The sequence below is a fragment of the Trifolium pratense genome, linkage group LG1 (genome assembly GCF_020283565.1).
Source record: "Trifolium pratense cultivar HEN17-A07 linkage group LG1, ARS_RC_1.1, whole genome shotgun sequence".
Taxonomy (NCBI): Eukaryota; Viridiplantae; Streptophyta; class Magnoliopsida; order Fabales; family Fabaceae; genus Trifolium; species Trifolium pratense.
In genome coordinates, this window is record NC_060059.1 from 43275523 (window position 1) to 43287723 (window position 12201).

Genomic DNA, 12201 nt, shown 5'->3' on the forward strand with positions numbered 1-12201 from the left:
ATTGAATTGCATTGGATTTAAAGAGACAAGACCTCTATTAGAGTTTGATGCTTTAAATCCAATGCATAATATGAATGAGGTCTTGTCGCTGTATGTCCAATAGAAGGATTGACCTCAAAGAATGACTCACGTTAGCTCTAAACTCATCTAGTCAAAACTCAACATTTAATTGGCCTAGATTTTTCTCATTGGAAGACACACTTTTCAACAACGAAGAACGTGAATTTGATATTATGATTTGACTAAATGTAAAGAATATGAAAATTGAAGTGTATGTCTAGATTGGTGAGTTTATGAAAATCACGGTTGATCACCATGATTTTGACAAAAGCTATATATATATTAGAGCTTCAACATAATCACAAGTCTCACTTTGTTTCGCCAAACTCACTACCATCTAAACATACATTAAGTCTACAATGAACACAGTGTGTGTGATTAAACACACATTTCCTGTTCACCGTGCAGTATAGTTCCTATTTAAGAAAATTGATTGATATTAACGTACTACTTGTAAAGTGTATCTAATTTCTATACTACAAAAAATAATTATAAATAAATTCAACTTTTTAAACTCGCTTTTAGAATATCATTTCAAATATCTATTTTAAGTAACATTAACCGTTTGCCTCGACAAAAAAAACTAACTCTGTCAAAATCAATTCTAAATCTAATAATTTATTAAGAACTAAAATTTAAAATGGATTTGGATCCTTTACAACTACAGTATGGAGTTGCGGTAGAGGATCCAAACACGGGCAATGAGATACTTTTAAGTCAGGAAACATTCCATTTTGATGTCCGTCACATCAAGTTGCAAAATTTCAGCTCTACAACCGAACATAGATCCAACGCTGCAAAACCAAAAGTAATAAATAGTGCATTAGCCAGTATGGTAATGTATAGTTGAGGCAGTAGCATTATAGGTATATAAAGCATACCTAGGATGCGTGCGTCCAAGATCCCCATGAACGAATTCCTTGATGTAGGTCCCGGCCTGCACAATCGTATTTGAATTTTTACAAATTAGTGAGTACAGATTTTGCTGTCCATAACAACCAATAATTATTGTTGGGTTGGAACATGGGGGAATAGAACTCATGCTAGGTCCTCTAGTTCAAACCACACTAGTCTAGACAAAATGGAAGTCAGTTATTACATTGTGATAATAATTCCTTTTGCCCAAATAAAATATGTACCAGCCTACATGTTTTCTGCAAATTTGTCACCATTCATTGCCAATCAAATGTAAAGGCCTATGGTTGGATTGGAGCTACAGCTACCACATAAATGGTGTTAAAAACTGTTAGAATAATATAAAACCATTGATATAGCTCTATCTTAACAGCTTAAGCTTTTGGGATAATCGGTTATTTGACTTGGTATCAGAGCCTCTATGACTAAGTGGTCTAGAGTTCGATACCCGCTCCCCTCACTTTCTAATTAAAAAGTGGAATTTAAGCATATGGTAGGCGGGCCTATGCATTATCCACGCTTCAAGCCCAAGTGGGCTCTTGCGCGAGGGGGCGTGTTAGAAATAATATAAAACCATTGATGTAGCTCTATCCTAATAGCTTAAGCTTTTGGGATAATCGGTTATTTGACTACATCACTTTGTGTTAGCTCTAATTTAAAATTAACCCAGTCATTGAGAATTTTCATTTACATACGAGGGAATATAAAACAATACCTGTGTACATAGATGCAAAAGAAAATATTGGGAACTTCCAGCAATTGTCTCTATTTTCATCCTAATGATTTGAGAAACAGAAGGGATGGCAAAATTTCAGTTACTGGTTTGAATCTGGCCTTCTTGATTGTGAGATTGGCATAAAAATATTAAGTATCAACATATAGTCATACCAATGAATGATTTTTTCACGCTCTAAAGGACTGCGACGGTGTAGCACCCTGATAGGGGTCCTTTGCAAAACTTTCTGCACAAAACAAAAAGCGATTTTCAGAGTTACAGATTAAAACAAAAAGATCTGCTAATATGCAAAAATTCCAGTAGAGATTATTCCAATGTTAGCATGAGCCAAGGCAAAACAAACGTTGGTCAAGCACTCAAGCTACGGCAAGACTTAAATGAGTACAAGTTATACAATCAGGATGTGATATAATAAAAGTTGACAACTTTGTGCACTACTTGGCCTATATTAATCATGCAAGGACCGAAATAACCTACATTCTGCCAGTTTATGGAAAACATTTCTTACAAAGTACAAGTTAGGTAACAACTTAGCAAGTATTATGCAACAACAAAAAAACTCACCAAATCCTTGACTGAAGACACATGTTGAAAATCTTCATCCGTCAGAGGTCGAGAAATCCACACTAAAGCAGCATATTGCTTCTATACAATTTGAAGAGTATAATAGTAAGGATGACTCAGATGTAACAATGAATGACTCAAAGCTGCAGTTGAGTAGTTGACTGTAAAATAAAAGTATAAAATTACAAAGAAAAATCCAAGACCTGCTTCTCAGCTTCGCCTTCACGCATAAGGTCCCAGCCATGACTGCCAACAAGTTTCAGATTTTTCACTCTAACCTACATGAACATATGGTTTTTATGTATTTACTCACCATAAAATAATTAACTGACATAAAAATGTTACCAAATCAACTACAACATTACCAATTTATTCTCCATGGTATTTATCTTTTTCTCTATATTTTTAACAAACAATTCAGATGGGACTTGTCGTGCATTTTGCACCTCAACAAGAAATGGCCTGCCTGGGCCCAGCATTCGGACCTAGAAGAATAATTACATATCAGATAAGTCTATCTACCAATGAACTTAAAAAATACTTCAAAACCATGAATATTAGTACATCAATATCTTCTCTTCCGGCAGCATGAAACTTGAAACTATCAGCTTGGCATACTTGGAGGATGTTTCCACCGATTATTTCCTACAATGTAAGCATACATTATTGTCACCTTCCACAATCGACTATAAAAGGAAGTATTTTTCAACAACAGAAATTTGCAAGAGTAGACAGTACCTCAACTGATGCTTCCCCCATTCTTTCATCATCAATGATCCAACGTGTTTGACTCACATTCCGTGAATACTGTGTGAATGAATTTATCAGTATAAATTTTAATTTGCACAAGCTAAGTTCTAAGTCAATCATTACTTTGCAAGTCATAGAAATATGCTCATATCTGGAAGAAAAATAATGGAAATTGTATTCCATACATGAGAATCTCTTTCTGTGACAACTGGTCAATTACAATATAATCAAACTTGCATGTCACATTAAGTACCACACGGAAACAACTCCACATAGTTTGTATGTATAACATACATATCAGCACATTTGGACATGTAGGCTTATTGGTGCTACTTTTGGAAGGAGAATTGTTGGAGTATATTCTTCAGACCTTCAGATACCTTCCATCAAAATAGAAACGTACAACACAAACAGGGAGAGAGAGAAAAAAGGAAGGAGAGAAGTAGCAAATAGATCAGCACCAGTTAAGAAAAAGAGGTAGTAATAAAAGAAGTGTGTGTCCGTGCGCGCGCGCGCGTGTGTGTGGGGGTGGTGGTGGGGGGTGGGGGGGAGAGATCATAGTCACAGACTTGAGTGGCCGGGTAAGAAAAAGAACCAAATAGATGAAAATTGAAGATCACAACAGCCATTTGAGCACATACGCCATAACAGATCCCAGATTTTGGTCTTTCATGCGGTTGTTTCTTAATAAAGCCAATGATACCACGGTAAATTTTCCATCTTTATCTTGAAAATGTAAAATATGACCACACCAAAGAAAATTGATATGGTTAAGAGTTGCAATATGTTACTTCAATAAGGAAAACAGGGGAATAACAAATCCATTACCTTCAGGTATCTTCCACCAAAATATATAGGTGTTCTGCAGCAAAGGTAAGTAAAATGGCAAGGTTCATTTGCCTAAAATACAAGAAAAATAAATTAGCATTAGAATCATATATTGATATATATAATCTTAATAATAGACAATGAACAAATAGAGTCCGTGTCATTGGCTCAGAACTTTTGATTTTACAATGAAATCAAAATAAACATCATTCCCATTGTCAATCCCCATACAAATTGAAAAGGACTTATGATACAGATAGAATAGGCGGAAAACATACTGACAAAAATCAAATCATAGTGTAAAACAAGTAATTAAAATTTGCAAGACATGAGTTTGGAAACAAAGGAGGAGAATCAAGAATTACCATTTCCAGCAAGAATTTACAGCAATCAGAGGATTCGCTTTCTAGCGAACTGCTGATAGACTTTTGTCCAACTAAATTGCATTCATCTATAAAAATGTCAAAATAGTCAATTCAAGGAAATGCGAAACCATTGGCAGTGTCTACACCAGCAGTGTAAAGACCTAAGGCAATCTTAGTGTATGATGGAACAGAGTAATAGTTAAGAGGAAAGCAAATTGGACATATGACATTGTCTAGTGGCATAAACATTGTGCACAGTCGAAAAGGTCTATAATAACTCATAAGGGGAAATGAGATGAGGTTTTTTTATGGTTACATAATAAGTAGAAGATAAAGGCACAGAAATTATGAAGCACAATGGTAGATTTTGTTTTACAATGAACACTCTTTTTAACAGTCATTTAATACAATTATTAGTTAATTGCACAACATGCAATTTGAGTAAGAAAAACAGGACAATATGCAGAAGTCTTTTCAGCATGAAACTGAATTTGTGGTTTGCTCTAAAACAAAGTATAATACTGAGAAAAAACAATAGCTCAAATGGAAGTGCCAAAATGTAAAGTTAATGAGATGATCAAAGTTTGTTTGATAAGAAACAGAAAAGTAAATGTAACAATTAGACATGCCTGTTTTTCTTCTCTTAGAAGTGTCAGCATTATCAGAGAATTTGTCTGCCTCTTTTGATGCAGTGTATGTCAAACGAATGCGTAAAGAACCCACACTTGATTTACATTCCTGAAAAGGGGTTATGGTTATTTGAAAAGAAATAGACTGAAAAAGTATCAAGTAGTAACTTGAATTTGAACGAAAGAAATGAACTGACCAGGAGATTTTGAAGAGGATCCAGTAGAGAAAATTTCAAGGCATCCTTTGTAGAGATGCATGTGTCTTGAAACCAAGGTTGAGATCCATATTTGATTTTCATGTAGGAGCTACAAACAAGCATGTAAAATATGTTGAAGGTGAAGAAGCAAAAATAAAAGAGTAGTAATGAAAATAGTGAAAGGTTACCGAAGATAGTTATCGTTGTGAAGGATAATAGGAGGAATGGAAACTTCGAGGGAAAAGGAATCACAGTGATAGCCCTCGCGTTTAACCATTTGAGAAATGAGAAGAGGGACATCGTTGTTGTTGTTGTCGTCGTTGCGATGAAATCTAAACTGAAGGATCCCTAAGCAGAGGGTGCAGAGTTGTTTATCATCTGTTGGTTGATGTTGCTGAGCAACAATGGAAGGGAATATGGAGTGTGATAGTGAAGGAGATGCTGCTGCATAGACGGTGGTGGCTTCCACACCAAACACACGAAAGATGCACCGCACACATAACTGCTTGTTCGTTCAAAAAACCAACAAATCAATGAATCCAAATGAAATACCTAATAATAAGTTACAAATAAGTAGTTAGTAGTAGTAATTAGGAAAGGAAGTAACGAACCCCGAGGGAGAACAAGTGGTTGACGGCGTCGGAAGGAAGAGACTTAACCACTTCTTCTAACTCGCTTGCGACTTGCCCCGACTCTGATTTCTCCATTCTCCTTAACTCAAACGCAAAACTTACGTTTCTTTTCCCCCAACAACAAAAATAAATCAAATTAAATAAATAAATAAACCAAGATTACAGTTCAAAATTAGACTATATACCTAGCTTACCTTACCTAGCTATAATGTGATGATGATGAAAACCATCCCTTTCGCCCCCCAAACTCTCCAATTAATCTAAAATAAAATTTATCAGTACAAATTTAGTATTTACAACCCCTCTATTTCCGGGACTCTTAATCCAAAATTAAATATAATCCAGTAAAATTGTTCCTTCTACAAAAATCTTTCAAATAAGGTCTTTGGGGGGCTAAATTTTAAGTTGCCGTAAAGAAAATTTACCTTTAATTCCAATAGTCTTTTTTAAGGAATATATATAGTTCGACTTTCATATATTACTAATAAGCAGTTCCCCTTTGGGTCTCGGAAGTTAAGTCGTCCATTATCTTTACCAACTGTCGTCCATCTTAACCAGTTTATTCCACGTCCAACGTTTTTCTTCGTACCCCAGTAAAATGAGTTATAGATTTCTTGTCCCGGCATAGAGGGGAGACCGAGATGTTTCCCATTACCCATGAATTCTACAAATCCCAAGAGATTAGTAATAGCAGCTTGGCAATTAGCATCAGTGTTATGACTGTAAGCAATAGCCGATTTTTGGTACTTTATTGCTTGACCACTGGCAGCCTCCTAAGTATCAAGAATGTTTTTAAGAGTGGTTACTTCTGATAGGTTAGCTTTACAAAAAATGTATCAAAAAAGTTCTGCATTGCATCTCCATAGGTAAACTAAAATGTATCAAAATATGTATAGAGCATTGTATTGTATTCTAGTAGTATGAGAGCAGTTAATTAGTTAAGAGACAATCAAATGCTAAATGGAATTGAATGATACAGCAAAGTGCTCTGCCAAGGCTAAACTTCTGATTACCTTTATTCTGTAACTGTAATAATAACAGTAAAAATCAGGAAATTACAAATGAAATAATATAATTATATTGTTTGTGTTTGCTTAAGAAAGAATGTGACCTCTGTGGTCATTTATAGTTCAAATCATACATTTCCATGATACCAGGACAATACAAATTAATCAAAATACCAAACAATAAAATCAAAAAAAGAAGCAGATAAGGTAGCTGCTTTTCATCATATTCTAAAGGCTAAGTGGGATTGTTCTCCAAGTTCTTCTTGGTAACTTAAAGGGGTCGAGTATGTCTTCCAGCTGCTCTACCACAAAGTAGTGCATTCTTAGGAACAGGGTATTCATCTCTGAGTGAGGTTGATGTTGTATATACACGCATATAAAACTGTTGTCCAAGGTACTGTCGTGCCCAAAATTCAGACCTCAAGTTCCATATTCCCACATTGTCGAGCGCAACATATATAGCAGTCCATGACTTGGGATATACCTGAGTGGTGCTACGGGAAACTGCATCTCTAAGATTGTACTGGTTCCTGCTATCACTTGTCCATTGTCCTCCATCCATACTACACAAATACACACAAGTGTTTTATTATTAAGCATTGAAATGAAATTATGTAAGTTACCTATGTGTGCAAGTGGAAGAAGAGCATATATACACTCACCCAACAACAAAGAAAGAGTAGCCATCAAGATGATAGCTCTGAAGGATGTCTTCATCATTTTGGAAAACAATCTCTACAAATGTTCTGTAGTCAGTTTGAAGAACAGAAGTGTCAGTGTATATACCACCACCAGTGGGTCTATCAGAGATGCTTCCAGGACGGTAAACACCTGATATCTGGAAGAAGTCAGCCAGCTTAAGAGGAGTGTCGGGGGAAACATAAGACACGCTGTTAATTGCATATCTTTGCTTCCCACTGACTTGACCAGCTGAACTTGAAAGTACAATTGTCCTCGTTGTGTTTATCATGCCATAATGGTATGATCCTTGCGGGTTTGGCCTTGGTCCACTTGCTGTAAGGTTTGTCCTGATGGAACGGGCCTGGTTCAAAGACCAGTCAATTTGGATTGTGGGTCCACCAGGGGGTGGGCCTGATACTGGGCCGGCAGAGTTGCTGTAGCGAAGAACTCCGGTGGTGGTGAGTACTGGAGTGGTAAATCGAGAGGAAACAACAATGTAATAGTCTTGACCAGGTTGATCTGCTGTTACTAGAACTGAGTATGATTGACCCACGTGAACATCAAGGGATGAGTAAGTGGTTTGGAGGGTGTGTGTTCCTTCCACTTCTACCAACTTTAACTTGTGGTTTTGTATGCGAAAGTTGAGTGAATTTTGTAACCCCACATTTGATATTCTAAGCCTGTAAGTCTTTCCTGCATAACGTCAATGACAAGTGCAAAAAAATATTAGAGTCTGATTTAGTTATGACAAAAATAATAATGTTGAAACTAGTCTCTTTTTTTTTTTTGGTACAAATGTTGAAACTAGTCTTAATTAGTAGTAAAGAATAAGCTAAATTAAACACAATTATTTATATGAGTAAGATGGGATTCAATTGAAGCAAGTATTAAGTAGTATTGAGCTTCTAGCCTTTCCATTATTGATATTATTATTAATGGACAGAATGATGCAGTACCTTGCTCCACATTGAAAGATGCTCCTCCAGAACCACGACCATTGATAAGGATTCCATCAGGGAAAGGCAACTTCTTACCATTATCAAGTTGGGCCTTCAAATCCTGTAACATAATAATGCAAACAAATTAAAAGGTGTGCAATATGAATGTGAATGAATGTTATTTGGAATTATATTTGAGCCACTTGGCCGACACGTAACACACGTGCAGACCTAGCTGTCCCAATGCCGGCGCATGTTGTTGAAGTCAATGAATGTTAGTGGTCCATAGATAGATCCCATTAGTAGCACATTCTGTAAAATAAATAGTGTGGAAAGTAGCAACTACTACTACTTACTGTGTGGTTGGACTGGTACCAATCTCCGATAAGGACGGTATAATCACCGGCGGGATCATCAAAGGGAACTGGAATTCTTGGCCTACTTAGAATCCTAATGCCTCCAAAACCACCAGCAGCTTTGTGGAATGCAAGGGATGGGAAATAGTAGAAGCTACCAATTTGATCCTTCACTTGAAGTATGTATGTGAAGTTCTTTCCAGGGGGAATGGGACATGTTGTTCCAAACACTCCATCTTCGTATGAGTTCCTTCTCTGCTGGACTCCGTTCCTGTGTTTGTTTTCCAGTTTCATATATGTCATTATATATTCTTTTTGTCCTTGTTAAAACATTAATTAATTATTACTTCAACTGTTATTGCAATTATAACCACATTTTTCCTAGCTAGTGGAAATGTTCACGAAATTATTTTTAATCTGCACCCCAGCAAATATATAACTTTGCAACTGATGCTTCTGAATCAATTGGAAGGTTATATTATATGTTTCTCTTCTTTTCTTTGAAGAGTGGAAGGTTATATGTCTTATCAGTTGTATATTATCACACTTGGAATAATTTAAAAGTAAAGGTCCTTTTTACTACTGTACTAACAACTTAAGGTACAGTAATCATTAATTTCTGTTAACTCATTTTGATGGCTAGCGCCTAGCAGATAACAGCAAAACATTAATAAAGTAAATGGGGCCCAATTAGAAGATTTTTGCAGCTCTGGCCAATTACTACTTTAATAATTGAATATCAATGACTTGTGAAAAGGTTTTCCATCCGTGACATTGTTAATTTAATTTATATAAGCCGATGAATATGTCAGAATTACGATGATATAGCATAATACCACTGTGATTTTGCCAAATCAAATTGTGATCTTGTCATATTCCGGTGATATCAAATATACAATAAATGAAAATTGAGTCACAAAAGTTGGCGTATTTGATATAAATTTTAGACGGGAAGCAGTATAACATAAATACTAGATTATTGCCTTGCTCTTAGGGTGTTATTGATGTCAAAAATAAAATGTATGAATGATATTTAAGACTAAGGCAAGTGAGGAAGGCAGGCAGATCTGGATTGATGTTAGTGAAACTGGCGTCCATGACCCCCGCCCGCATAAAGGAACAGAGATAAGATCATACTGTATGTGTTAGGTTTCAAGTCCAATCACACAACACATGAGGTGTGTGTGACTCAACAAACATTCCAAAATGTAATATATGATGAATATGAAACATCATTAATTAAAATAAAAATAAAAAAGAAACAAATTTTGTAATAACATGATTGCTTGGAGAAAAAGGAAATGCGAACCAGGAGATGAGAAAAGGCTCGTCCAAGCTGTTGAAGACATTGATAATGAGATTGTCATTTGTAACAGAATGAATGTCAGGACCTGGGAATTGGCCATTGATAAGTATTCCCTGAAAAAACAAATTAAACAGAAAACATTGATTTGATTCAGATCCGGTAGGTAGTACGTAATAGTAAGTTAATTAGTATCGAAGATGAAAGTGAAAAAACAGACCTGTTGGCGAGCACCAAGTGGATAAATGTCGCCGTATGTAACATTCCAGTTGAAGAACCTGTATGGATCTTCAGCAACAGTAGTAGTAGTGATGATGGCCAACACACACAATAACTCCACCACCACCAAGTAACTAATATTCAATGCAGCCATCTCTCAGCTTTGATTTATCAAAGGCAGAGTGCCTAGCTAGCTAGAGAATGAATGAACTTGAGCTGAACGAGCTACCTAGGTGACTTAAAGAGACTTTTTTAATAATAAATAAAAGGGAAGAGGGAAATGTATAATAATAATGTATAAATCAAATGGGCACCGCAAAGCACATGGCCAGAAAGAAGAAATGGACAACAAGAGTGCGGGATAGAGTATGAAATGAGAGAGTATCAATATATAGCCGTAAATAAAATGCTACTATAGTATTAAAATAGACTACAGGGAAACTTCATATCACTTTCCATTCTAACTAATCCATTTCTTTTTTTTTTTTTTTTTGCTTTTTCACACTATATATAGTATATATTAAAGAAGAGAACTATTTTTTTCATTCATAAAATTCTAACACCAAAGTTAATTTATCCTTGTCAACTTGACCAACATTTTTTTTACAAAAGTCAATTTGACCAACATGAATGGTTAACTTAATTAAATTTATGTTTAAAAAAATGTATTAGGATGGTCAAGAGCACAACTTAAATAGTATAACAAATTGAAAGTTATTTAATATCAATTATTCATAAAAAAGTAAATATAAAAAATCTTACATTTGATGACATAGAATTTATAAGTTTTTCAAATAAAACATATAAAGTAAATATTTATAGAGATATTTTAGAAAGTAATCTTAAAAAACGTTATCATTAAGTAATTATGTTGGCTACGATTGGCGAGGGCAAGGAGAGGTCATCAGAATATAAAGTATGTATAGATCATAAACGGCTCCTGACAGTTTTCAAAGAGGACACATGAATGAAGCAGATTCACATCAGATTGATATGGATCCTAGAACTGTGCAGGCATGAGACTGCATGGTTAAAAGAAGGCTTATAAGAATTACAGTAATTTGGATTACCTATATAAACAAGATGCATCTTCTTTTTGGTAGCACATTCATTGTTAAACATGCTTCATTTAGAGCACTCTTTGGATTAATGATCTTCTTGAAAGTTTTCATAAATTGTGCGAGCGAGGACAAAGTACACTGAAAAAATTTGTGTTGGATTGTAGGAATAATCGGCAATTCTTTAAAGCAGCCTAGGATGTTACAAATAGTATCAAAGTATACCTCTTCCAGTATGACGACTAACTAGGCGGAAGCTGGTGGGCATGTGACGGGATCAATGCAGACCACTCCAATTATGACATGGTTCCAGGATGAACAGGGCGAAAGATGGTGGAGATGTAAAACCCACAACTGACAAGGGTGGAGAGTGATTCTTGGTACACAAGACATGTATAAAATGAACAACTCTTGATAGCTTCTAGTTAAAAGAGGACACATGAATGAATCAGATTCACATCGAAATGAGAGGAATCCTGAGGTTGTGCAGGTGTGAGACCACGTGGTTAAAGGAAGGGTTATAAGAATTAATTTGGTTTGTCTATATCAACAAAATACATATTTTTTGTAGCATAATCCAAAAGAATTTCACAGTTAAACGTACTTGAATTCAAGAAATCTTTGAATGAGTGACCTTTATTGAGACCGTCAACAATTCTTAAAAGTAGTATGAGATGTCGGTTAACCGGTAAATAAGAGTTATACGGGTAAATAAGAGTTAACACTTTGAGTACACACAGAACAAATTAATAAGTTTAGTCTTACGGTAATTGTTAATGAAAAAATAAAACAGTTAGGGCCCGTTTGGTGCACAGGATAAGAGACAGGATAGGATAATTGTATCATATCCTATCTCAATCCAGTGTTTGGTGATACAGCAGGATATGATAAGTTAATCCTAAAGCTTATCTTATCCTGTTTCTCTAGTTAAAATCATTATCTTGAATTTGAGCTGGGTTACCA

The 12201-nt window shown here is 35.4% G+C and overlaps 2 protein-coding genes across 5 annotated transcripts; both read right to left on the minus strand.

Annotated features, from left to right (window-relative positions):
- Positions 1–362: 362 nt before the first annotated feature.
- On the minus strand, positions 363–6329 carry LOC123907544 (tRNA pseudouridine synthase Pus10). 4 transcript variants are annotated; one of them, XM_045957870.1, is made up of 17 exons: positions 6102–6329; positions 5871–5936; positions 5656–5782; positions 5233–5546; positions 5045–5153; positions 4848–4956; positions 4219–4304; positions 3854–3925; positions 3014–3082; positions 2840–2920; positions 2641–2760; positions 2479–2553; positions 2276–2356; positions 1864–1937; positions 1691–1751; positions 942–997; positions 363–854 (listed from the first exon to the last, which is right to left on the minus strand). In XM_045957870.1, exons 3-17 carry the CDS (start codon positions 5749–5751, stop codon positions 773–775), a joined length of 1485 nt encoding a protein of 494 aa, XP_045813826.1. In that variant the 5' UTR covers positions 5752–5782; positions 5871–5936; positions 6102–6329; the 3' UTR covers positions 363–772. The 4 variants fall into 4 exon arrangements, with proteins under 4 accessions (XP_045813826.1, XP_045813834.1, XP_045813808.1 ...); XM_045957878.1 differs by having other exon boundaries at positions 5876–5936; positions 6102–6119; XM_045957852.1 differs by lacking the exon at positions 6102–6329 and having other exon boundaries at positions 5876–6017.
- A 402-nt stretch (positions 6330–6731) lies between these two features.
- Positions 6732–10596, minus strand: LOC123923474 (L-ascorbate oxidase homolog). Its single transcript, XM_045976165.1, has 6 exons — positions 10182–10596; positions 9968–10077; positions 8659–8929; positions 8321–8423; positions 7346–8057; positions 6732–7246 (listed from the first exon to the last, which is right to left on the minus strand). Exons 1-6 carry the CDS (start codon positions 10332–10334, stop codon positions 6955–6957), a joined length of 1641 nt encoding a protein of 546 aa, XP_045832121.1. The 5' UTR covers positions 10335–10596; the 3' UTR covers positions 6732–6954.
- Between the last annotated feature and the right edge of the window lie 1605 nt (positions 10597–12201).